Source organism: Mesoplodon densirostris, chromosome X, assembly GCF_025265405.1.
Source record: "Mesoplodon densirostris isolate mMesDen1 chromosome X, mMesDen1 primary haplotype, whole genome shotgun sequence".
In the NCBI taxonomy this organism is placed as follows: Eukaryota; Metazoa; Chordata; class Mammalia; order Artiodactyla; family Ziphiidae; genus Mesoplodon; species Mesoplodon densirostris.
The window spans coordinates 98,260,005-98,287,923 of record NC_082681.1 but is presented as its reverse complement, the minus strand read 5'-3'; the positions used below and the strand labels follow the sequence as shown (position 1 = coordinate 98,287,923).

The window sequence follows — 27,919 nt, the reverse complement described above, 5'->3', positions numbered from 1 at the left end:
ATTTATAAGCAAAACCACTTCATATTAAGAAAGTCTGAGTTTTATTTAGCATTTTATCTGAGGCGCTGAGAGTAAAGGAAGAAAATGAACATCAATCCCACATTCAATTTTAAGGAGTCTTGCAAAAATGAAAGCACACAGACTGTAACAATCTTGAAAGTATGAAATGCCTTATGTTTACAATACACAAAAAATACTACAGAGACTTCCTATCAAAAGGAGATAGTCTGAGTATCCACAAAGTCTTTCCAATCTGAAGATTCCAACACATGTTGTTCTGCTGTTTTTCCCAATTCCAACGTAGAACTCTGGACAAAACAAACAATACAAAAAGCTTTTCTAGGCCAAGGACCCTCTGAGGGAGTGTGATATCGGCCCTGAGAAACAAGTCAACTGGCCTAGTGTTGGGACCAACATAAAATGCTACCTAAAAAGCTGAAAGCCTCAGCATTTACATCTCAAGACTAGATCAAAGAGATGATTCTCTTTAAACTACAATTTCATGATTATATAGAAAATCACTGTTCTTCAGACAATAAATTCATACTATACTACTAAGTATTTTAAGGTGATTTTTACCTCTTTGTAAAGAAAGGGTCTAAATAATAATTAGGATTTTTTAAAATGAAAAACATGGTTCACTCAAAGTTAATAAAACGAATCAGTGACCCAACTATATGTACCCTCAAAATAATTAATTCTACCCAGGCTGCCAAGATAAACAAATGAATAAAAAAATTACAAGCTTATATACAAGAAGACATTTTTACAACTACAGACATCAAAAAAAAGAAAAATAGCTTTAGACATGTAGTATTTCCCTAGAAGAGCATTTACTACAGTTATTACATAGTAAGCAAAGTAAGAATTGCAGGAAAAAACAACCTAAAAATTGGTATTAAATTTGTTTAATAACTTTAATAATTCTATTATTTGTAAATCCTTCCATAAAAGGGCATTATAGTTCTTCAGTTTATTGCAAACATATCCTTAAAAAAGAGTCAGGGGCTTCCCTGGTGGCGCAGCAGTTGAGAGTCTGCTTGCCGATCCAGGGGACACGGGTTTGTGCCCCGGTCCGGGAAAATCCCACATGCTGCAGAGCGGCTGGGCCTGTGAGCCACGGCCGCTGAGCCTGCACGTCCAGAGCCTGTGCTCCGCAATGGGAGAGGCCACAACAGTGAGAGGCCTGCGCACCGCAAAAAAAAAAAAAGAAAAAGAAAAAAGTCAGCCCTACTGTTGAAGCTATAATACAAATTTTTAAATTATTGGCACTACACTAAAAAGCACAGTGGAGAACATCTTATTTAAGTAAAATAAGGATGATACTTCACTGGAGAATATAGCCAACAGATTTTTTTCTCTCTCCATATCTACGTCCAACAGTGGTGTTTTATAGGCAAATTTTAAACAAATGCAAGTTTTTAAAAAATAATGAAAGCCATGATTTGCTCAGGAATATCATTATACACAGACCATATAGATTGTTTTATAGCAGATACCTGTCTGCCAAATTTCAGATGGCAAAATGCTAAGCAGTGAGTTTGGTACTGTCCAGCTAGTTGTTTCTTGTCATCCTGGAGAATCTGTCAATGGGTAATGCTGAGACCATCTTGTCACCACCATTTCTCTTCTCAGAGGTGACTCCACTGTGATAGAATATTCATATCCTTAAGATGCAAGGCCTAGCAAAAAGCCTCCCACAAATCCACTGGATATCACAATGTTCTGTTTGACAAATTCTGTTGCCTGAAACAAAGTTTAAAGAAAAATACTCTGAATTGTGCTACAACATGGATGAATCTTGAAAACATTACGCTAAGTGAAATAAGACAGACAAAAAAAGGACAATGTTGTTATAATTTCCACTTATATGAATAGTCAAATTCATCAAGACAGAAAGTAGAACAGAGGTTACCAACGGCTGGGGAGAGGGGTTGATTGTGGGAGTTACTGTTTAATGGTTAGAGTTTCTATTTGGGATGATGAAAAAGTTCTGGAAATGGATAGTGGTAATGGTTACACGAAAGTGTGAATGTACTTAATGCCAGTGAATTGTGCATTTAAAAATACTTAAAATGGTAAATTTTATGTTATGTATATTTTACCACAATAAGAAAAAGAAAAGATATAAATTCTTAAAAATACTCTTAATTATTAAATCCAGAGCTAAGTATCATTTTCAGATGTTTTCCTCAATTCAGTAAATATTCAGCAAAAATTCTTGAGTACCTACTATTGCAGGTGCCAACAACCAGGCAAGATGCCAGGGCTGTCTGTTACAAACTGAAGGAGCCTAGAGCCCCCAGCCAGGCCCAGTAAACTTCCTGCTTCTGAGATAACAGGCTTATGGACAGCAAAATTCTCACAGGTAAAAAGAAATCTCCCTATAGGGCTGGCATAAATGGTCCATTCAGCAAGTTATTAACGTAGATGATTTAATAAATTCCCACAGCATGCACAGTGATGTATATTAACAGTCAGTTCACTTAGCCAGTAGGAAAAAATGCACAGGATCAAAAAAATAACACCTTGATAAAATGTTTAACCCAAATAAAATCATGAAGAAGCAATCAGACAAAGCCAGACTGTACGATACTCTGCCTAGATGTTTCAAAAATGTGTCATGAAAGACAGAAAAACAAAAACAAAAAAACAGATGAGGGGACCATCTAAGATTAAAGCAGACTTCAGAAACATGACAACCAAATGCAATATGTAATTCTTAATCGGGGGGAAAAGATGTAAAAGATATTTTGTGGAAAAATTGTAATATGAACTCTATATTAGGAAATATTATTGTATCATGTTAAGTTTGGGGGGATTAATAAGGGTAATGGTAATAGTATAGGAGAATATCCGTACTCTTGGGATATATGTGCTGAAGTATTTAAGAATAAAAAGACCTAATGTCTTAAACAGTTTGGGAAAAAAACAAAAAAAAAGGGTAAATTTCTCACTCACACACACACACACACACACACCAGCAAATGTGGTGAAACGTGAACAATTTGATGAATAGGTGAAGGGTATTTGGGTATTCACTGTTTTTGTCTTTCAACCTTTCAACCGATCTGAAATTTTTCAAAATAAAAGTTGGGGGAAGTAAAAGGACAGAATTAAAATAAAGGCAAAGGAGCATTCAATTCAATTCTAAATAGAATATAAGAAGAAAATAGGCAAAATTCACATAAAAACATGAATAAAACTAATAACATATTAATAAAATAAATATATACATTTTCAAACTATTCCACTTCAAAAAAAAAAAGGTAGTTTTAGTTAACAAGTAAAAAAAATAATGAGTGATTTAAATGGTGGCTTTATCCCAAATTTTACTTAACACTCTAGATATGACCAGAAACACCAATTTTTTTTAAAAGGCAATCCCTAGTCACATTTTCTACTGAGATTCATTTAAAAAAAAAGAAAAGGAGCCAAAAATGTACTTTGTCTTACTTCTTCTATTATATTGTTGATTTCAGGTGCTGCCTTATTTGCTCGTTTCTTAATCTGTCTTTTTGCTTTGTTTACATCTTTTTCAACTCTCTTCCAGTCGATCTGCACATAGCCACTGTGACTGGCAATCTGCAAAAATGTGATAAAAATGGTTAATTCTAAACCAACTAGGTTGCTAATACGATATATGAACATTTAGATTTCAAGAAATGTATGAAGCTTATGGGTAAGAAATCACAATTTATCCACTAATTTATTCATTAACAGACAGTGAGTGCCTATTCTGTGCCAAGCACTGTTCTAGGTCTCCAAGCTGTGGCCAAGAACAAGGGAGACATAGGTCCCCACCCTCATAGAGCTTATGGTCCATTAGGGAAAACAGACTTAAGCATAAATAATTACTTAGATGTGATAAACACTATGTTAAGAGAAGTATAGTACTTAATGGGAAAAGATTCCAAAAACTGTATTATAACTATTCTATAATTCTATCATAATTTTTGGAATTTGAGAATTAGCTAAAAAGGCACAGAGACTATTGAAATTATATAGCTAATAAAAAAGTACCTTTAATTAAAGAGATGTTTAATTATAAGAGATCAGTAGCCAATCAGTTACTAGGTCACTAAAGTAGCTTGATAAAGGCTCTTCACTAACTCTGACTCTTTAGTCAAATTAAGAATACTTTCTGGTAATTGCTTTTTTTTTTTTTTTTTTTTTGCAGTACGTGGGCCTCTCACTGTTGTGGCCTCTCCCGTTGCGGAGCACAGGCTCTGGACGCACAGGCTCAGCGGCCATGGCTCACGGGCCAAGCCACTCCGCGGCATGTGGGATCTTCCCGGACCGGGGTACGAACCCGCGTCCCCTGCATTGGCAGGCAGACTCTCAACCACTGTGCCACCAGGGAAGCCCTGGTAATTGCTTTTGAAAGTGAAATATAAAAGAAAATATGCTCTAAACAACCTTCATGCCATAAATTCTTTTAATAAAACTCCAGCTAAATGCCTACTAACTCTAAGAAAAACTCTCATATGGTGCTACTGAGACACTGCAAAATCTGATCAGGAACAACAGTGTGTGTGTTAAGTCAGTAAAGGTAGTCCCTCCGAATAATACAATCAACATATAAAGAATCACATGAGTAGTAAACAACTGAGACTTGTATACCATTATAAATCACTTCTACCAAGCTTATACTTTCTTTGTAATCTTTTACTACATCACTTTAAGTATGAACCACACATAAAATACTTCAAAAAATAAAAATATCTGATTTTATATAAATAGGCTGGGAATCTTAGGTTCCATTTTCACTGTGAATGACTCCACAGAAGAATCTATTTATCTGCATTTATCCCTATATTTATTCACCTTCTATCACTTCTAACTCTAGCCTCAGCAAAACAGAGTGGTAATGAAACCAAATGGCAAGTGAAAGCTTTTCCTGGCAATACCTGACATGGCAATTTGGGTCACAGACGTGGAGGGGATGATGAACCTTAAGGTCCCTCCCATAGACAGCGACTATAAACCCTGGTTAAAACACAAGCGCTCCAGAATTTAACAAAAGGAAGCAGATTTTGAAGAGGAGTTGAAACTTGTAGGAAGAGACGAATGTAGGGTAAGTTGCCCATTTTTTTGGCTTTATCCTGAGGATAAGACGCAGTTGCAGGGTGGCTAAAAGTTCAATAGAAAACATGCCACCTTTCTGGCCTGAAGAACCAGAGGGCAGAGCCCAGGACAATAACAGCTGCCAGAAAGGACACAGCTAGAGAAGGGGAGCCCCAAATTCTATGTGTAAACTCTACCCAAGTTCTGAACCACACATTCATGGGGCATAATGAAGCACTCTGGCTAAGGCTTAAAAAAAAATAAACTGAGGGCTTCCCTGGTGGCACAGTGGTTGAGAGTCTGCCTGCCGATGCAGGGGACACGGGTTCGTGCCCCGGTCCAGGAAGATCCCATATGCCGCGGAGCGGCTGGGCCTGTGAGCCATGGCTGCTGAGCCTGTGCATCCAGAGCCTGTGCTCCGCAATGGGAGAGGCCACAACAGTTAAAGGCCCACATACCGCAAAAAAATAAAAAATAAAAATAAATAAACTGAGATTTGAGCCACTATCCACCACAGGTGAAATGGAGTTTGCAATTTGAGTCTAACCAAGTTAACTGCCTACTAAAATCAAAACATTAACAAACTTCGGAGGAATAAAACAGAATCCAGATTCTTCACGATGTAACGTTCCTAATGCCCAGGGATAAAATACAAAGTTATTTGATATGATAAAGCAAGAAAATGTGGCCTAGTTGCAAAAGAAGATCAACAGCTGCCAACTCTGAGATGACCCAGATATTGAAATTTACAGGACTTTAAAGCAGTACTGTAACTATGCTCAATGAGGTAAAGGAAACTACAGTTGTAATCAATGAAAAGATAAGAAATCTCATCAGAGATATAGAAAATATAAAAAGAACCAAATGAAAATTCTAGAATTGGAAAATACAGTATCTGAAATAAGTTCACTGGATAGCCTTAACGGCAGAAGGTAGATGACAGAGAGTCAGTGAACCCGAAGCTAGATCACTAGAAATTACACAATCTGAAAAAAAAGACTGAAAAACTAGATGAACAAAACTTCAGAACATTATCAAAGAGCCCAACATGCATCAATCAGAGTCATGTTCAGAAGGAGAAGAAAGAATAGGAGAAAATATTTAAAGAAATAATGGCCAAAGCCTTCCTGAACATGGTTAAAGACATTACTTTAGATTCCAGAGCTCAGTGAACTCCAGGTAATGATCTAACACAATTATGAAATAACAATACTCAGATGATGTGGGGGTTGTGGGGGTGGGGCACACAGAAGTTCAATACGTCATAGCTAAACTCCCAAATTCCATAACGGGAAGCCAACAGTTAATACCTCAAACTGAAAGATAAAGAAATGTCCAATTCACTTGCTTAGGAAAAAGGAAATAAATACCTTAAGAATCAGCTAATAGTTCAAACTGGTTACCTCAAGGGAGGGAAAAATGGGGAGGTAGCGAGGGAGGCAAAGAACTACCCTAATCTGTAATAAGCATTATACATGTACATGACCCTCTGAATTATGGGCATGTACAACTCAAAAAAAATAAAAAATAAATTTTAAAGATTTATATACCACTGTCTGTTTTAAGATGGCAGTGTGGTAAATATCTACTGGAAAACACCTGAGTTACTAGAAAAGCTTTAAGTTGTCAGAAAACTAATATTTATCTTTAATAAAAATATGGAAGCGAGACTAAATAATAGGTAATTAGTCTAAAAGCCATTTGTTTCTTTTTTCTTCTTTGTTTCCTTCTACAGAGTTTTCAAGTTAAGTCATATTTGTGGGAAAAATTGGTTTGATGCTGACAGGTCTCATGCTCTTCTAATCAGTGACTTCAAACAATATGTGGACTAGACACAAAGTAGAAGGTGGCAACAGCAAAACGTGGGCTTGAAGGGTACATATCAAGTGGACTGAAACGGACTTCTGAAAAACTGACATGCAGAGTACACTGAAATGTATAATTCTCTCTATCTGTGAACATTTTAGGGAACTCTGCTTTGGTCCAGTACCCTTTACATTGAAATGTATAATTCTATCTGTGAACATTTTAGGGAACTCTGCTTTGGCCCAGTACCCTTTTCCACTAAACAGAAATGACAACTGAGTTTTCAAAATAGCTATAGAATTCAATATCTTGATTCTTGATAACTATATAAATATCTTAATTCTTGGTTCTATATAAACCCAAGTCAAAAATCAGCTTAAATAAAATTCTCCTTTGTACAAATACTGGCATATTCATCCAAAGGACTAAATTTAGATATGAACCATATTCCTTTTTACCTCTTACCACAAGTCATAAGCAATTACCCCTAATAATACCACCAACAGAAAAAAATATATATATATATAAAATATATATATATATATATATATATATATATATATATTTTATATATATATTTAAACTGCTTAGTAAACAACTTAAAATCTGTGCTTAACACATATGAATCCAGCCCCTTTGTACTTCAGGCAATGACACTGGTTATTACATGATCAATGGCTTAGGTGCTGAACTCAGACTTTGGTTGCTATGACCATCAATCATTTTTAAAATCTGACAGATTTCTGTATCTTTAAAATTGTTGCTAACATTCATTCCCAGAAATTTTGAATTTTAGGATTTGCTATATTTGATCTTCAGGGAATGATATTTTGGGGAAAATATATGCCAAACAGACATTAATGCCAGATAATATCCTGAAAACATCCTGTAACAGCAAAGCATTTTTGAACCTTATACTTAGAGGACATGAACAAGACTAAAATTTCAAATCTAATTGCCTCAGAAATAGGATTATGAATGATTTTTTTAAACCCAATTTTCCACTTTCTATATTACTATGGTTCCCTAGTTTTAAAAAACATGTTAGAAATTGCTAACAGCATTTTCCCCTGGGAAGGAAAACTGGCTAGGAAACAGGAAGGAGACTTCTTGAATTTTATATATTGTGTATGAGAGTGTGTGTGAATTTTTTTTTGAATTATATTTTATTTATTTTTTTATACAGCAGGTTCTTGAGAGTGTGTGTGAATTTTAAATATATGTTTTAAATGGTCAGCATGAACAGGTTATGCTATTGATGAAATGTTTATTTTTCTAGGGAGATGCTTCAAGGAAAATTTAGGTAAATAATAACAAAAAATGAGATACCTCAAATTTTAACAGTTGTGTTTTTAATAGCTGGGATCAAACTATGCTTAAAAACCCTCAGAAGTATTTAAATTGATGCTTTTCATGACAGATGCCAGCTTTCAAAACTCATTTTAGTTTTTCCATAAACTGATGCCTAAAAGAGAAACTCCATCTTCTATTAAAATGGACAGGAATGAAATGGCTAAACTTGACTTTCTCAGTTCCTAAGGGCTACGTATGTAAGCAGAGGCAAGGACCAAAAGCTCTGACATACCTGAAGGAGAAGAAAGCCACCACCTACTGCAGTTGCTGCAAGTTTTCCAACTTTCTGGAACAAAAATCCCGCACACCTTTAATGGAAGAAATGACAAAAGATGAGAACAATCAATGATGTACTAAACTCTCTCCCTTCTACTTTTCACTGCTTTCCTAATAAAATCTTAATGTCTTCCCCGTTCCTTTGATCATGTCCCTTACCCGCTCAGAAACCCACAATGTTTCCCGTCAGTTATATGGACTAGTCAAAAGTGCATAATCTAAATTGTCTGAGATGTGCTTCAAAATAAGGGATGGAGAGAAGAAGAGGGGAATTTACAGGAAAAAGACTGGCTACTGAAACTGAATGTTGAGTACTCAGGGGTTCATTACACTCTTCCTTCTACAGTTGTATTCAGTTGAAATTCCTCATAATAAAAGTACTTAGCTTAGTTTTGTTTTAATACACTCAAGATGTTCCACACACCTGGCCGTCTCTCACGCTACCCAAACCTTCTGCTCCAACCCAATCAGTTTCCAAATATGTCACCACTGTTGCTCAAGCTATTAACCTCCCTGTTTCTAGGGGTTCCTACCTAGCTCTACCTATCTAAAACTTTCCTACCCTTTAAGGTCCAGCTGGAGTTCCACCTTCACGACTATACTTCAGCCCACATTTCTCATGGCTTCCTTATCTATTTCTATCTCTATATTAAACCTGTTTTGTGTCATCTATCCTGTAAAGATGTCAACCCATACTTCTTTTTTGATTCTCTCCTTCAGTGAGCTCATTATTCCCTTAAGTATTCCAGACCCAGTATGCAAAAGAATCTCAGATTTCCAACTCCAGCCTTCTGTACTGGGTTGAAGAGTGTCACCCCCGAAATCCATGTCTTTCCTAGAACCTCAGAATGTGACCTTATTTGGAATAAGTTCATCGTAGATGTAGTTAGTTCAGATGAGGCTATACTGGAGTCGGGTGGGCCCCAAATCCAATGTGTCATAGAGACACACAGAGGGAAGACAGCCATGTGATGACAGAGGCAGAATTGGAGTGATATGTCTACAAGTCAAGGAATGCCAGGGATTGCTGGCAACCATCAGGATATAGGAGAGAAGCATGGAACAAATTCTCTCTGAGCCTCCAGGAAGGAACCAACCCTGTTGATATCTTTCAAATTTTTAGCCTCCAGACCTGTGAGAGAATAAGTTTCTCTCATTTTAAGCTACCTAGTTGTGGTACTTTGTTACAACAGCCTTAGGAAACTAATACACCTTCATAAATGGAAAATTTACATTTCCAATTAAATGATGAGCTTCTCTTGCCACCCAGAACCACATATTCAAAATGTCCCAAAGCAAACATCATCTTTCCAACCAAACCAGCTGTTGCTAAGGTCCCAATTTGTAAGTGACTGCACCATTCTCTAGGCTTGTTACCTCATGCTCATCTCAGGCTGCCTTCTTCATTGCCTTTGGGGTCCAACTGACGGCCAATTCTATATACTCGAGTACCGCCAAAACATCATTTGATTGTCTTCTTTCCATCCTCAAGGGCATCACTACCTTGCTTCCAGACCACACTAAGGACACTCTAGCTAATCTTCACACCTCCCATCTCCCCTAGCAGCCACCCATCCTGCTATCAGTTTTAATTTCTTATTATGATCAAGAACCTATAGCTACCTACAGCTAAACGTAATCTCCTCAGTTTCCCATTCATGTCCTGAATTGGTCTGAATTATTAACTGGTTAAGTTAACATCTATTAACCATTCCTCCTTAATGTATGCCACAACAGTACATCAGTTTCATACCCTAAGAAAATTGCAAAAATTTATTACACTGAATCTAAAGTCATTGCAACAAATCACCTGTATAATATGAGTCCTATTACACAGCTCCTGGACTGACATCTGGCTACAGTTCAAACATATGTGTCCCTCAGTAGGGGAGACAGCAACAAAGACTCAGAAAAGGGAACAGAGGAGGCAAGCAGCAGCCAGGTCTTAACAATATCGTGGGGAATGTGCTCCACAAGCATGTCTATCCTTTGCTTGCCAGCATGAGCCACTAAAATGAGTCTACTAACTTCCTCTCTTCTGTCTCTAGGCTTTCCAAGCAAACTTCTGCCAATCACTGGGCTTCTCACCAAGCTTAGCCTACAAGGAGAAAACACACAACAATTTAATTCTATTGCTCAATTATTATTATTATTATTATTATTATTTTTTTTTTGCAGTACGCGGGCCTCTCACTGTTGTGGCCTCTCCAGTTGTGCAGCACAGGCTCCGGACGTGCAGGCTCCGCGGCATGTGGGATCTTCCCGGACCGGGGCACGAACCCGCGTCCCCTGCATCGGCAGGCGGACTCTCAACCACTGCGCCACCAGGGAAGCCCTCAATTATTTTTTAGTCTATTTTAAGGTGGGGCTTTAGGCCTTGACTCACATTAACCCATCATCCATGGCATCAAATTGTGAGCTTATTTAAGCAGAAGGCCAGGCCCTGAATTGTGAGCATCAAGGTACCACCGGCCTGTGAAAAATTATCTGAATTAACCAGGGCTCTGACCAGGCATCTCTCTAACTGCAGGCTTTTTTCATAAGCAGCACTAATAAGTATACATCATGAATAAATACTGCACCTCTTTGTCACAGAATCTTCACAGTGAGTGTTTCTACCATAAAATGATATTTATTTAAAAAAAGGCATGAAAGAGTGCCCCATTGTTCCAAGGTGCAAGTAAAACACAAATCAAAAAAATCATTTTATACTCACTGAGTTTAAATATGTAAATATTTAAATTAATGTAAGATGAATTTAACTTAGAATCTAAGAAATAAATGATTACTCACAAGTTAAGCACGTACCCTAACTTCAGAAATTCTCTAGGGTCATGAACATTTTCAAAATAAAGAGTCAAACTTGTTTCTGACCCTTGTTATTTGGCTAATCTTTTAGTCTAAGAATAACAGAATTATATCTACAGTAGCAATTATATAATCATGTGATCTGAAATGTTAATTGGTTAGGTTAATGCTTATCAACCTCTCCCCCTTAATGTACTCCACAGTATTATTACTGAGTAAGCAATCAGTCCTTTAATTCCAACCAAGACCCAATCTACAACTCTTCTTCAAAGTATTATCATAATCCAAATTAGAATCATCTGTATCATAATCAGTACTTTTTACTGAGAATTTTACACTGCTCTCCACAGGGCTGATAATCCTGGAGACCAGTTTTGCTGCGGGAATTCTCACAGGGTTTTCCGGTTGTTAGCACTGAACAAGTAAAAATTATTTACATATCATTAACTCTTCTATATTTTTCCCTCCTTACCCACTGTCACTGAATCAGATTCACTATATCTGCGAAATCTGAGATGGGCGAAAATATACAAAGAATCAAAGGAAGGGCGAAGAAGGAACAGTGGAGGGTGTTGGAGGATGATCACCAAAACCCAACAGTCTCTGAGTGTTGATTACACTAATCATACCACAGAGAAAAGCCTCAAGGTACAGCTCTTCTGGGATTAACAGTGTAAAGCCACTGACTGAGCACGTAATTGGCCTAGATACAAAAGGGCAGCAGTCAGGCTCCCAATGAAATTTAACAAAAAAAAGATGTTTTTCTCACCAGCCACTCACTCCACCCATTACAATCTGGGTGGCTACTGAGTATTTTTCTACCATAGGTCCGGAACTGTGGCCAAACACTCGATTCCACCAGTGGTGTCTTCTTGCATACTCAGTTAAATCCAGCACTTCGTAAGAGTCATCATCACTTTCATATTCTTCAAAACAAAAAATGAAAGCAACAAATTTACAGTCAACCGAAAGTTAAAAGTGCCCTGTACATTTTCATCTGTTACAACTCATTGTTACATTTGGCATACAGCTAAAAACGCCCAGATGGAAACAAAGTTTCTTAAACCCAATCCCCGAGACTAGGGCCTTGAGAGTAAAGGGCCATGCATCTCCTTTCCAAAGGCCCAGAGACCGGCCTGGGTGCCGGGGCAACGTCATTTACGCAGCAGAGGGGTCACCCCCGCACCCCAAATCTCAGTAGGGACAGGTCAGAGTTTCACAGCAGGGTCTCCCCCCAATCTCAGCGGGTCAGTTCAAAGTTTCACAGCATGAAAGGTCACCCCCAAATCTCAGGTTCAGGGTCAGTGCACGGTCCGTTTTCATCAGTGGGAGAAAGAAGGGGGGGTCCTCCACTGACGGAACCGGTTAGAGGCCCGACAAGAAGAAATGATTTCAAAACCAAGACTTAAAAAAAACAACAACCAAAAAACGTTAGAAGACGGACAGGAACGGCCAGAGGTGAAGGTAAAGCAGGAGGTGGGGGCGAGGGTCCGAGAGGGGAGAGCGAGTGTAGTCCGAAGTGAGTGATCAAAGGGTTGCCTCAAGCAAACAGAGCCCCCAGGAACCCTGGGACAGGGGAAGGAAGACGCACCCCCGAGCCAAGGTCGAGAGATGTGAGCCGTCTATAAGATACTACTTCGGGCCGCTCACCTTGGGGAGGGGCGTTCCGGGTCGCCATGATACCGCCGGCGGCCTGTATTGAAGGTGGTCCCAACCCGCCCGCCTCTCCCCGCTACTTTAAGAACCGCTCTAGGCCCAGGTGGAAGTCTATGGTCTCTTTTTTTCCTCCTCCTCCTCCTTTTCCTCCAGGCGCGTAGTCCTGTCCCCGCCCCCTCCTCTAAGCAGAGGGCCTTCCGCGCAAGCGCAGGGCACAGGGGCGTGGGGAGGGGGAGAGGGGAGAAACAGGCTGGATACCAGCCCGCGAGGGTTTGTGGGAATTGTAGTCCGTTGCCCTCCGCAAGCCTGGTTTCCCACCCCTCCCCCTCTAGAATTTACAGAACCTGAATTTTGGTTCTTTTTTTTTAAAGAGCCTCACGGCTGGAGAGGAGGGTGCGTCACTTGGTGGTTAAATCGAAAACCCGCTTGCTATTTGTAACACTATACCAGAAAGAGGCTTTTAAAAAGAGATAAGAGAAACCCTGTTTCAAACCACACTTTTCAAGCAGTCAAGGGCTCAACCAACGGATGGAAAATTTTTCTAACGCGCTGCAGCTGGGAACTGGAACGTTTTCATCCTCTCCTTCTCCACGCGTTTCCTGCCAGGAAACCGAGGAGGAAGAGGGAGGCCTAAGAACTGACCTGACACGAGTTATTCAAGAGGACATAATTTTTAAGCATCATTTTTATTATTTAAATCTGACAGGAACAAGGGCAAGTTCTTCACCCAGAAGCCCCACGAGCTTCTGTTGAATGAAAAACCGTGTTGATTGCCAAGCAGCTAACTCTGGTTCACGTAAACCAGCCCCCAAACTTGTTTTGAACTTGCATTGCACCCGCATTCGCTGTACAATTAAAACAGCCCTATCAGTATTCCTATTACGAGAATATGGAGATGAAGAAAAAACAAGAAATTCTGGTAGAGGTTGTATTATATAAAATACTGACTTACATAATTGCACTTGGCTTCTCAAGTCCTGGTGCTCTAAATGCAAGGGTTGATTCAAGTTCCTCACCCTGTGTCCCCCCAAAATACAATCCTAAGACTGGCTGGAGATGTTAGTCTTCAATTTGCGTAAGATTACACGTTTTGGAAACAAAATAACTTTAAGGGACATAGCTTCAGAGATCTTCACTGCAATATTTTTTCCAAGAGTTAACAGGTTTGAGTTCATACACTCCTTCCTCCCCATTGCCTACCCACTCCTAATGAGGTGCTAAAGAATAAGAGAAACAGCAAATGATGGACCACTGAAATGGAAAAAAGAGAAATGAAAAATACAAACTGAAAGAGCAAAATTACAAATTGGAAGAGGGTTGACTGGGCCAATGACATCCAAATGACACTTTCACATACTTACAGCAATATCTGCCAACTACAAAAAGAAGCCACTTTCCTGTCATGGAAATGGTATTTAGAATCAAACGATTATGGAGAAATGGGGAGAAAATGGAAACAAAACAGTGCTCTTAAGATGCCAAAGAATAGACCTTTGTATCCAAAATGCATCCAAAACTTATCCAAAAATGAATTAAAAGGCAATCATTTCTCTAAAGGACTTAAGGGCTGAGAAGGAACTTTTTAATGTCCTTCCCTTTTTTCTTGCGGTGATATGCCCTTGCCATTACCTCAAGGAAGTTGGTTGTATAATATACTTTTCTAGTGTTTTTTTCTTTCCCAGTATCGAAAAAGCTGTCATTTTGTTGGCTCAATGACGAGTGGTTTAATGTGTAAATTGTGTACACAGGCTTTAAAAGGTGCTTTGATCTTCCTGATGGGTTCAAGGCGGGTGATTTTTTTTTTTTAATTCCCACTTTGAATAGTGGGCTTTTTGTTTGTTTGTTTTCTGTTTTTTTCAGTCAGCAGGAATAAACATTTTCATTGTGAACACTGATATCTTAACACTGGTACCAACTGTACCAAAACATAATTCATGTAGCCTCTAGCTTTTCAATGGGTAGTGTTCCAAAAGTTTATGAGTAACTTATTTGAAATAGAAAACATTTTCTATTTACTCCATAACGAAACTATAATGAAACTATTCCTTCCTGATCTCCACTTTTCCTCATTGTCTTTGGAAACCTCATTTGTTAAGAACAATTTAGTCAGAATTGAGAAAACAAAAAGCAGACAAAAAAACAAACAGAAGAACAATTCAGTCCCTGGGCAATCTAACCTCCCCCATTGGCTACTAATCCCAACACAATGGAGCCCACTCACCCCACGTTTGCACACTTAAAATGCTGTAAGTGACCTTTCAAAGTACTGAGGTAATCAATTGCTGATGAGAAAAGTGTGGCAAAGTTGATGCTGCATGAACTAGCTTGTTGGAGTGTAAACAGGTAGAAGGTTTAGTAATGTGTATCCACAATTTTAAAGATGTCACTTCAATAATCCCACTAAAGATCAGTGCCAAAAACTATTTAAAGTGTTCTTATGCATAAAGATACTCATTGCAGGGTTGTTGTTTTGTTTTGTTTTTCATAATGAAAAGGAATAGAAACAATAGGGAAAATGGAAAGTATCCAACATAGATGAATAGTTATGGAAATTATGGAATGTTATGTTTAAAAAGACTGTAATAACAGGAAAGTGCTTAAATGAAAAAATTGTTTACCAAATTGTATTTACAGTTTTATTGCAAGTGATTTATTCAATTTCTGCTAAAAAAAAAAAGCATTAAGACTTGATAAACTGGAATGGATTATGTTGCAGAACTGGAATGGATTATGTTGCAGACTTGATTCTAGCCTGCTGGCTGTTACTAAACACAAGTTCGTGTGCCCAACGCACAGTGAGGCCAAACAAACCAAAACATCAGAGTCTGGAGCAGAGAAAGGTTTATTACAGGGCCAAGCAAGGAGAACAGGTGGCTTGTGCTCAAAAACCCCAAACTCCCCAGTTGTCTTAGGGGAGAAGTTTTTATAGGCAAAAGTTAACTGAAGTTACCATCCTCCACCTGGGTGGGGGCATTAGTTCCTGCAGAACTCAAAGGTATTGTTACGTATATTTCTTGAGGAGGAGCCAGGACCCTGCCCCAAGTCTGCACTATTGTTTCTTTTTTTTTTTTTTTTTGCTGTACGCGGGGCTCTCACTGCTGTGGCCTCTCCCATTGTGGAGTACAGGCTCCAGACATGCAGGCCCAGCAGCCATGGCTCACGGGCCCAGCCGCCCTGCGGCATGTGGGATCCTCCCAGACCGGGGCACGAACCCGTGTTCCCTGCATCGGCAGGTGGACTCCCAACCATTGTGCCACCAGGGAAGCCCCTGCACTATTGTTTCTTGACTGCTCCTCCCTTGTTTCTACATCCCCTTCCTTTGCTAATTAGCCAACTCTTTGAATCTGCCCTTTGGAACTCAGGGAAGGTCAAGGAGGCTGAATGAAGCCTATTTCCTACAAACAAGAAATGGGGGACATGGAAAGGATTTGTATCAGGGAGGGCCCCACAGGGTCCTGCTTGGTTTCAGAACTAAATGGTTTATAAGGTATTGTTACTGACCAAACTTGGGTCTGCTCACCTGCACGCAGTAAAGCCAATCGACTGACACCAGGTAGTGGTTGTAACAGGGAAGAACAAAATCTGACTCCATGTTGGATCTGTTTCTTTTATTTGACCTTTGCTTTCCATTGCTTTTGTTCTATCTATAGCTATTGGCATACGTAATGGCCTGCCTTGGGAAACCCTGCCCCTCTGCCTGAATGTTAAACTAAAGTGCCTTTGTTCAGCTCACAGGGAAGCACCCTGACCCTGCCCACCTGTGAATGGCTGCAGAAAAGAAGAAATTAACATATCCCCTCCCCGAGGCTGGCCAAAACCAGGAGATATTTTGCAAGACTTACGGTCTTTTTACTTTACTTCCTCATCTCCTCCCCTCTCTGTTCTATAAAAGAAACTAGCATCCAGACACTGATAAGACACTCTAGGACACTAGTCTGCCATCTTGGTCTGCCGGCTTTTGGAATAAAGTCGCTACTCTTTGCCTCAACACCTTGTCTCCCAATTTATTGGCCTGTCATGTGGTGAGCAGAGCGAGCTTGGACTTGGTAACATGGTGAAGGAAAGTGCAGCATTTATTGTAAGGTGCCATATAAGTAGTCCAAGACAGCTAATGCTCAAAAAGCCCAAACTCCCCAATGGGTCTCAGCAAAGCATTTTTAAAGGCAAGGTGAGGGAGGAGGAGTCCCAGGGTAAGTGATCAGCTCGTGCACAGATCTCTGATTGGTTGATGGTGAGGTAACAGGGGTTAACATTTTCAATCCTTAGGCACCAGTAGGTCTGGGGACTACATGCTCATGGTCATCAAGTAGTTAATTTCTTCCATTTTGTGGGGGTTTTTGCATCTGTAAAACAACTCCAGAAATGTGCAGCAGATACTATTATTTAGGTACTTCAGACAGGAGCTAAAGCAGAGGATATGGGGGAGGGGGTCTGTCCTGGGAAGACACCATAGGGGCCTGCTTGGTCACAGTAGTGATAAAAGAGTACTGGTTAGAAAAATAAGCAAAGGTAGCCAGGAAAACGCTAAAAGGAAGAGCAATGAGAGAGGACTAGTCTGACCACACATGAAAATGTAATTTTTTTAAAGTTACGAATTAAAACAGTGTGATACTGGTATATGAGCAGACAGACACACTAAGAGACTGAAATAGAAAGTCCAGAAATAAATACAATATATACCAGGGAATTCCCTGGCAGTCCAGTGGTTAGGACTTGGCACTTTCACTTCCAGGGCCCGGGTGCAATCCCTGGTCAGGGAACTAAGATCCTGCAAGCTGTGTGGCATGGCCAAAAAAAAAAACCCAAAACAAAAACAATATATACCAGAATTGAGTATACAATAAAGGTGGAATCTCAAGTAGTCAGGTAAATATGAACTTTATTTTAAAACTGCTGTTGGAACAACTAAGGCTGATATCTGACATCTGGAGAAACATACAGCTAAATCCATACCTTACAACATGTACCTGGATGAACTCCAAATGGCTCAAATACCTAGATGTAGAAATTAAAATAATAAAACTAATTGAAGAAAACTGGGAAAATTCCTTTATAACTTTGCAGCAGGGATGACCTTTTATAAATGACTCAAAAATTGATAAATTTGGGCTTCCCTGGTGGCGCAGTGGTTGAGAGTCTGCCTGCTGATGCAGGGGACATGGGTTCGTGCCCCGGTCCTGGAAGGTCCCACATGCCACGTAGCAGCTGGGCCCATGAACCATGGCCACTGAGCCTGCACGTCCGGAGCCTGTGCTCCACAATGGGAGAGGCCACAACAGTAAGAGGCCCACGTACCGCAAAAAAAAAAAAAAAAAAAAAAATTGATAAATTTGACTATATAAAAATTAAAACTTAAGCGTAAAAAAATAAGCAAAATCAAAAGACAAATTGCAAACAGAATAATGTTTGCAATTCTTATCGAAGGCAAAGGACTAACTTCCCTAATATATAAAAGCTCCTTTAAAAGGGAATTTATAAAAGAACAACCACACCAATAGAACAGCAACAGACACATACACAATTCACAGAAAAAAGAAATACAAATGGCCCTAAAACACACAAAATACTCTCAACAACAATTATAATAATTGGACAGTATAATTCTCACTTAAGAGATTAATTAAAATTCATAAGTATTACAACAGACTTGATATGTTCATGTGATGCATTCACTTGTGTGTATAAACTTATTCACTGTAGCACTGTCTGAAATAGCAAAAGACTTAAAACAACCCACGTGTCCAGCCTTATTGGACTGCATAATAAACCATAGTGTAGCTGCACAACCACAGCTGTAGTAAATAAGTAAATAAAAAAATAAGAACAAAGAATTTATCTATGTCCTGACTTGGAAAGTTCCCTAGGATATATTACTAAAAGTAAAACAGGAAGATGCAGAAAAATGTGCTACCTTTTTCTTAAAAAAACAGCTTTATTGAGATATAATTCATATATCATATAATTTACCCATTTAAAGTATACAATTCAGTGTCTTTTAGTATATTACATTATTAATTTTTTAAATTGTAGTAAATATATACATATATAATTAAAATTTCCATTTAGCCATCTTAAGAATATAATTCAATGGCATTAATTACATTCACAAGGTTGTACAACCATCACCACTATGTATTTTTTTTAACATCTTTATTGGAGTATATATAATTGCTTTACAATGTTCTGTTAGTTTCTGCTGTATAACAAAGTGAATCAGCTATACGTATACATATATCCCCATATCCCCTACCTCTTGTGCCTCCCTTCCACCCTCCCTATCCCACCCCTCTAGGTGGTCACAAAGCACTGAGCTGATCTCCTTGTGCTATGTGCCTGCTTCCCACTAGCTATCTATTTTACATTTGGTAGTGTATATATGTCAATGCTACTCTCTCACTTCATCCCAGCTTACCATTCCCCCTCCCTGTGTCCTCAAGTCCATTGTCTACTTCTGCATCTTTATGCCTGTCCTGCCCCTACATTCATCAGAACCACTTTATTTTTAGATTCCATATATATGTGTTAGCATATGGTATTTGTTTTTCTCTTTCTGACTTACTTCACTCTGTATGACAGACTCTAGGTCCATCCGCCTCACTACAAATAACTCAATTTCATTTCTTTCCATGGCTGAGTAATATTCCATTGTATACATGTACCACTTCTTTATCCATTCATCTGTCCATGGACATTTATGTTGCTTCCATGTCCTGGCTATTGTAAATCACCACTATGTATTTCCAAAACTTTTTCATCACCCCAAACAGAAACTCTGTAATTATCAAACAATAATTTCTCATTCCTTCTCCCCCCAGTCCCTGGTTACCTCTATTCTCTTTTCTGTCTCTATGAATTTGCCTATTCTAGGTACCTCATAAGTGGAGTCATATAATATTTGACCTTTTGTATCTGGTTTATTTCACTTAGCAAAGTGTTTTCTATGTTTATCCATGTTGTAGCATATATCAGAACTTCATTTCTTTGCATAGCTGAATAATATTCCATTGTATGGATATACTTGACTTCTCCTCTCAAGCTATAAAGGTCCTAGATGTCACCTTCTTCCAAGATAAGGCTGTTTCTTATACATAGAAAATCTGTTGTTTAGTGTAGCCACCTTGATTTTTTTTAATTTTTAAAAAATTTATTTTATTATATTTTTTATTTTTGGCTGCATTGGGTCTTCATTGCTGTGCACAGGCTTTCTCTAGTTGTGGTGAGCGGGGGCTACTCTTTGTCGTGGTGCACAGACTTCTCATTGCGGTGGCTTCTCTTGTTGCAGAGCAAGGCTCCAGGCATGCGGGCTTCAGTAGTTGTGACACATGGGCTCAGTAGTTGTGGCCCATGGGCTCTAGAGCACAGGCTCTGTAGTTGTGGCGCACGGACTTAGTTGCTCCATGGCATGTGGGATCTTCCCAGACCAGTGATGGAACCTGTGTCCCCTGCATTGACAGGTGGATTCTTAACCACTGTGCCACCAGGGAAGACCCTGTAGCCACCTTTATTAATTGATTATTTTGACTAGATTTTCTGGATAACTTGCTGCAGCTTCTACATCAGCAGTTGGTTTTTCACCTTGCACTTTTATGTAATGGAGATGGTTTCATTCCTTAAACTTCATGAACCAACCTCTGCTAGCGTCAAACTTTTCTTCTGCAGCTTCTTCACCCCCCGTCAGCTTTGTAGAATTGAAGAGAGTTAGGGCCTTGCTCTGGTTTAGGCTTTAGCTTGAGGGAATGTTGTGGCTGGTTTTATCTTCTATCCAGACCACTGAAGCTTTCTCCATATCAGCAATAAGGCTGTTTAGCTTTCTTATCATTTGTATATTCACTGGAGTAGCACTTTTAATTTCCTTCAAGAACTTTTCATTTGTATTCACAACTTTGCTAACTATTTGGTGCAAGAGGCCTACCTTTTGGCATATCTCATGCCTTCCTCACTAAGCTTAATCATTTCTAGCTTTTGATTTAAAGTGAGAGTCGTGGGACTCTTCATTTCACTTAAACACTTAGAGGCCATTGTAGGGTTATTAATTGTCCCTATTTCAATATTGTTGTATCTCAGTTAATAGGGAGGCTCAATATGAGGGAGAGAGATGGGGGAACGGCTGGTTGATGGAACAGTCAGAACACACACAACAATTATAGATTAAGTTCATCATTGATTTGTGGCTCCCCAAAGCAGTTGCAATACTAACATCAAAGATCACTGTTCAGGGCTTCCCTGGTGGCGCAGTGGTTGAGAGTCTGCCTGCCGATGCAGGGGACATGGGTTCGTGACCCGGTCCGGGAAGATCCCGCGTGCCGCGGAGCGGCTGGGCCGGTGAGCCATGGCCGCTGGGTCTGCGCGTCCGGAGCCTGTGCTCCGCAGTGGGCGAGGCCACAACAGTGAGAGGCCCACATACCGCAAAAAAAAAAAAAAAAAAAAAAAAAAAAAGATCACTGTTCACAGATCACCATAACAAGCATAATAATAATGAAAAAGTTTGAAATACTGTGAGAATTATCAAAATGTGACATGGAGACATGAAGTGAGCAAATGCTGTTAGAAAAATGACACCAATAGACTTGCTCAAGGCAGGGTTGCCACAAATTTTCAATTTGTAAAAAAAAAACGCAACAACTGAGAAGCACAATTAAGCAAAGCACAATAAAACAAGCTATGCCTGTATTTCTAGTAGTTTTAATTACATATACTAATTAGTATTCTTAACCCTTAGAAACCTTAATTGATAGTGAAAACTAAGTAAGCACTTGTGAACTATCTGTTACACCGGCATTCTCTATATTGGCAAATTTACAGATACATTTCATAATTTCTAGAAGCATGTTCTTCCTCATAGTAAATTTTTCAATGAGTTACAAAACATGTTTATTGAAAAACCCAAATATCTTTCATTCCTTTGTAAAAAGCAAAAGTAGATAAACCTTTGTTCAGTGATTAATATTTCAATATTTAATCTTATTTGGAAATAATCTGTATACTCAATGAACATCCATCATTTAACTTAACTTAGTCTCGCTCTAAGGTTTCAAGTTACCAAAAAGATTTTAGAAACTATTTTTAAGTGGACATACCATAAAACATAATTGTTGTAGAAAAGTTAATTTATAAACTTTTATCTTAATTACATTCATTTAATTCACTTGTTCTTAACAATTATGTTTAGATTACTCATAAAAATTTCATGAGACATTGAACAGATAACCATCATCTTAAGTTTTTTTGTTTCTTGCTAATGAATTCTCTAACAAGGATAACAAGAACTTATTTTACTAGTGAACTTGGGTAGAATAAAAGTTCTGTGTCTGCATTATATTAAATGCTAATAACTCTGAAGACATGCCTATTTTAATCAAATCAACAAACTTAAACCAGCTTTTATTTACTTAAGATTGTCCCAGATCACATGAACTTGAAAAACATTTGGGTTAGTTTCTATATTTTGGGGAGTTTTAGGCATACTTAATTTATATAAGTATTCTTTTTCTTTAAGCCAATTAAATAAAGTTCACAAATTAATTTTGGCAATACCATCCAGAGGTGGAAAAATCACACATCTATAACATATCTGTCCATCTATCTATCTATCTGTCTATGTATCTATCTATCTGACATACAGAAACAAAAAGACAGATGCAAACAGAGATGTTATAGCTTTTGCTGTAAAATTTTAGTCATTAGACATGTACAACAATGCAAAACTCACTTTTAGTTTATAAAAGAACAGTTGGGTCTGAATTGTGTTTTTGGCAGATGGCATAAGTTAAAGTTACCTGCTCAGATGGCTAAAGTTTTTTACTAATATTAATGGAGAAGACATTTAAGATTTTCATTCTCTGGTATCCAAAGAGCCCCTCTTTTTTTCTTTTCTTTTCTTTTCTTTCTTTTCTTTTTTCTTTCCCCTTCTTATTACCTCCATGTAGTTGGCATTTCCAAGAGATGGCTCTGGGTTCCTAGAGAAGACAAGGTAGAATATTTACATCTCAAAGGCACAGAAGAAGGATGTAACTTTCTCCAAGAAGGATTTTGTTTCCTAAGTCCAGATCTTTTATAATATCTACAAGCCTTTTGAGATGAATAGGGGAGGTTTTGGGGTTGGTAAAAAGGATAGATGGGCTTTAAATTGCTTTTAGAGCTGCATTTCTGTTCTTATACTCAATTAATAAGACAAGAAGAGTTGTTTTTAATTCCTCAAAGAATTGGGTTGCAATCTGAGTGATATAAGGGGCTGATCCAACTACATTCTCTTCAGTTTGCTTCTTTACATCAGGGAGATTTCCAACTAAGATGGAAATCAAAAGTTTCCTATCAGGGACTTCCCTGGTGGTGCAGTGGTTAAGTATCCTCCTGCCAATGCAGGGGACATGGGTTTGATCCCTGGTCCAGGAAGTTCCCACATGCTGCAGAGCAACTAAGCCTGTGTGCTACAACTACTGAGCTTGTGCTCTAGAGCTCATGAGCCACAACTACTGAGCCCACGTGCCGCAACTACTGAAGCCTGCACACCCTAGGGCCCATGTGCCATAACTACTGAGCTCACATGCTGTACCTACTGAAGCCCACATGCCTAGAGCTCGTGGCTAGAGAAGCCACCACACTAAGAAGCCCGCACACCACAACGAAGAGTAGCCCCTGCTTGCCGCAACTAGAGAAAGCCTGCATGCAGCAACAAAGACAAAAAAAAAAAAAAGATTCTTGTCTTAATCAACCAGTATGTAATTTTCTTGTCTACCTATCTTAGGGTAGAAGGTCTAAAAAAACAGTTCCTATCAAACTCTGAATATCAGCTTCCAATATGGCCAACTTCTGACCATAGAGCTACTTAAAAAAAATTCTATCAAACAGCTTATCACTTTCAGTCAGGACAAACAGTAAATATCCCTGGAAGTGTTGAACAACATTTTTTTTTTCCTTTTTCTTTTAAACCAAAGGCATATATATCAAATGACTCAAAACCAAAACCAATTAGCCCTTTATGACTTACCCATGGATGCAAGAGGTGTCCCCACCCCATATAGAGCGCAAAAGATACTATCACCCCAAGATCTAGGGCCATGCCCAAAGACAACCAAAGGAAAGATACAGACAATTCCCCTGAGAGCTGGCAAGTCAGTAACATGCTAGCTGCAAATGGGGTGCAACCCACATTCTGTCTGGCCATACTTTCATTGCCCCCAACCTGACAGTTGAGCCACCTGCATATGCAGAACCAAAACTCTCCATGCCCTGGGCAGGCAGAAAGCCAAGCCAAGTTCTCAGAACATACAATGAGAAAAACAGGAGAACAGTGGCTGTCCCTGAGAGGGAAAAGCTCAATAACTAATAGGTACCCCAAAACCAAATTTTAACCAGCATCACAATCCAAAGAACTAAGTCTTACAAATGCTTTTCTCCTGCTAATCTGAATTTGGAGAGGAAGGGACAACATGAAATTTTTACCTTTCTCTCTTGACTGGGAACTTCAGACAGAGAGCTGACTTTGGTAAGAATTCTTACCCTTCACTGGCTTCTTCCAGTTTTCCAGGATTCCATCTGCAGGCTCTGAAGCAAGTAGTGTATCTCAGTGGGTCCCATCTGGGTTGCCAAAACTGTGGGGGGAGGGGTGGGATAATTTTTCTCTAGCACTCTAGGTTCTTGTGTGAGACCCCCTGTAATAAAAAGATTAACAGGAGAAAAAGAGAAGTTTAATAAGATGTATATACCTCATGTACACATGAGAGATACCCAGGAAAACTGAGTAAAATCCTCCAAAATGGCCTAAGCCATCACCTCAAATACCATCTCCGGCTAAAGACAAAGGAAAGATGTTGTGGACTGGGGAGGTCAATTATAGGAAGTTATCAGGAAAAGCACAGTAAACAAGGGGAAGTTTGTTATGCAGATTCAAGTCAGGTGCCTCCTCCACTGAGTTTCTTGTGATTTAGAGTCATCCTTCTCTTTTAGGTACAGAGAGGAAGATACCCCTACAAATGGAGATTTCCCTTATAAATGTAAATTTTCCTTAAAAAAGGATAAATTCTACTCTGCTTTCAGAGTTTCTCCTGTGTCTGCAGCCTCTCAAAAATTATCAGATGAAAATAATCTTTAGGCCAAAGAGGCATATTTTGAAGGGGCATATTCTGCTATTCTTCAACACTAATAAAAGCTGTTGAGGATAAGGAACAGGGTAGGTAGATATGGGAAGTAAGACTTCTCATTAGGTATAACTTTTTATATTGTTTTTAATGTTTGACCATTTTAAATTTATTGCCAAAGCAAAAAATTCAAGTCTTATGATGTTCTAAGTTTACTTACAGCAAGAGACTCATTAATAAGGTAGAAACCTACATATGTGGAAGGGTGAAGGGGCAAAGTAGACATGACTCATAAGTTATCCACTCTGCAGTTAGTGAACTATTTCTATAAGTCCAAATTGAGTAAAGAATAATTTAGTTACTTAATTCATTCTTTCAAACCATGTTTATTAAGTTTTTCCTTTATGCAAAGGACAGGAATGTCAAATTATGCTGATTATTTTTTACTTTTAATGTTTATATTAAAATAATGATAGTTGTAAATAGCACACAGCATTACTAATAATATTGTTAGAAAAAAATTCAACCAAGTAAATCTGAAGATCTAATTGGTCTTATTTAATGATTCATCCCACTTAGCAACTAGAAGTACACTCAGAGGTGTTGTACAAAATGGGAGGTTTTTATAGGAAGAAAGGTGGGGCAAGGGAGCTATTAGCAAAAGAAAAGAAAGGATTATTTTTAGGGCAAGACCTCTCCTTTTGGGGAAAAGGGAATTGCAAGGGTTTTATCATGCAGATTGCCTCTTCTTCCTCTGGGGGATGGAGAGGGCCCAGCTGGCAGATTACCTCATTGGTGCTGACCAGAAAATTACATACTGGTTGATTAAGATTACATTTGTGGTGAAGGTGGGAATGGCAATTAGTTTAGGTATTAAATCTAGGTTTGGTTTCATGGGCTTTAGTACAAGTGATGCCATTTTGGACCTATGGTTTTTCTCTTTAACAATGCTATCTCTCTTTTTTTCAAATTACAGTATCCCAGGACGTAAAATAAAATAATCTCCATAGGAGAACAGTGGTTGAAGAAAGTCAATTGCACGAGGAAATAAATGAAATAAAAACTAAAGCCAAATTTCCCTGGTTCTGTCTGGAGTAGATAGCCTTGCTGGAGAAATTAAACTCACACTGTCTCATACCTCCTTCCAAAAATGTCGGGTTTTCATGGCCCAGGAGCAGGAAAAGGAGACTGGGAAGCCATCTTCTTTTATTGTAACCAGAAAGGCTGAGAGCAAGAGAGAAATCATTCATTTTTCAAAGAAAAACACAGAAGAAGACAAGGTTCATAATAATGTCACCCAATCATTTAACAAAAGGAAAATGAAAGCAGCACTCTTCTCAGATCAGTAAACACGCTATTGTTAAAGAGTATAAAGAAGAGAACATTTTTCACATGAGTCAGAGATGGTGGAGTAAGGAAATAACTCTCAATCAGATATGAATCCTTAAAGTCATAGACAAAATTTGCTGCAGCACCTGGCTAATCAGAGGCTATACAAAGCTTGTTTGTGGGTCCCGGGAAAACTCCGTCTGTGGCTTATCTTTTCTGGCTAGTTTCTCTATAACTCAACACACTTCCTCAGGGAACTAAAAGCAAGCATGTGACCAGCACAGTCAGCCCTGAGTATATCAGGAGACAGGAAGGCTGCCAACAGCCCCATTCTCTGATGTCAGTCTTCCTGCCCCTAAGCAGATTTCAAAATAACATTTCTCACTCCAGAATATCTAGTGCATTCTGACAGTTCATGGAGCGGTGGAAGTGGGTCTGTTCTTTGAGGGTGTTTTGAGAGTACATCTCTTGCACTGAATTTTGAGACCCTACATTCAATGGAGAAACATCCAGAACATCAGACCATTAAAAACAAACATAAGAGGCAAAACAAAAAAAGACCAGCCTTTTCAGCAATCTGCTATGCCATAATCACCTGGCTGTGTCTCCAGGGCTAGGAGCTAAATGGGATCATACCCCACCCGTGGCAGGCAGCCAATTCATTTCCTCTGGATTTGAACCCTTCCCCAAATTAGAGCGCGTGCATGCATGCATGTGTGTGTGTGTGCGTGTGTGTGTTTTTTTAAGCCATTGTCATCTGCACTGGGAAAACTAAGTATTAAGAAGGAAGTTTCTCTAAAGACCGATATAAACTCAGAGTCTTTGTTTCACCTATAGTTGGATCCAGATAGTCCACAAATGGAGGTGGGAGAAGATGGGAGGGTGGGAGGGTGGGAGGAGGAAGTTGAGGTGTGCAGGTTTAGTCTCTCAGTTGAAAAGTTATATTGGAGGAAATGCAGATCCCTCAATTTTATAAGGTGCAGTTAGTAGAGTTCATTTCTATCTTCTCATACTCATAATTATTCTAGCATTAGATGAATTTTGAAAATCGTTGCAAGCATTAAAAAAATATCTAACTTAGTGCCATTATGCTTTACTTTCTTATAACAAGGTAGTTAGCAGCTTGTTTTTTAACAGATACTCTACTTTCGTGGTGGGGCAGCTTTGTTTCTTTTTGCATAAAGAAGATTTCAAATGTTGACATGCAAGGTATCATTCTTGTTATCATTGAAAAATGAAAAAGATAAACATACCAATCTTCTGATTTTAAAAAGCTATTTTAAAGCAATTTTAAAACCATTTTGAAGCTATTGTATAGGATTTAAATGACTGGGTGAAATGGGATTTTTATCTTATTTATGATTTTCTCTATTTTCCAAATTTTCTATGACATTTAAAAAAAAATTTAAAGCAAAGTTCATGTTCCTATAATTTAACAGTTATACAAGAATTGTTGCAAAGAACAGCAATTCCCCAGTCCCACAAGCCCGTATCTCCAGAGGCAACAATTTTCAACTCTTTTAACTGATTGTATTTACCCCGATATT

The 27,919-nt window shown here is 38.7% G+C and overlaps 1 protein-coding gene and 1 long non-coding RNA gene across 3 annotated transcripts; both read right to left on the bottom strand.

The window, feature by feature from the left end:
• Positions 1–38: 38 nt before the first annotated feature.
• On the bottom strand, positions 39–13,135 carry FUNDC1 (FUN14 domain containing 1). 2 transcript variants are annotated; one of them, XM_060087099.1, is made up of 5 exons: positions 12,961–13,135; positions 12,080–12,236; positions 8,459–8,534; positions 3,457–3,585; positions 39–1,746 (listed from the first exon to the last, which is right to left on the bottom strand). In XM_060087099.1, the coding sequence occupies exons 1-5, from the start codon at positions 12,986–12,988 to the stop codon at positions 1,669–1,671; spliced, it is 468 nt and encodes a 155-aa protein (XP_059943082.1). In that variant the 5' UTR covers positions 12,989–13,135; the 3' UTR covers positions 39–1,668. The 2 variants fall into 2 exon arrangements, with proteins under 2 accessions (XP_059943082.1, XP_059943083.1); XM_060087100.1 differs by lacking the exon at positions 39–1,746 and adding an exon at positions 10,531–10,600 and having other exon boundaries at positions 3,459–3,585.
• An 11,359-nt stretch (positions 13,136–24,494) lies between these two features.
• LOC132482697 (uncharacterized) lies at positions 24,495–26,589 on the bottom strand. Its single transcript, XR_009530937.1, has 3 exons — positions 26,519–26,589; positions 26,182–26,267; positions 24,495–24,617 (listed from the first exon to the last, which is right to left on the bottom strand). It is a non-coding gene; the product is annotated as an uncharacterized LOC132482697 (long non-coding RNA).
• Positions 26,590–27,919: the final 1,330 nt, after the last annotated feature.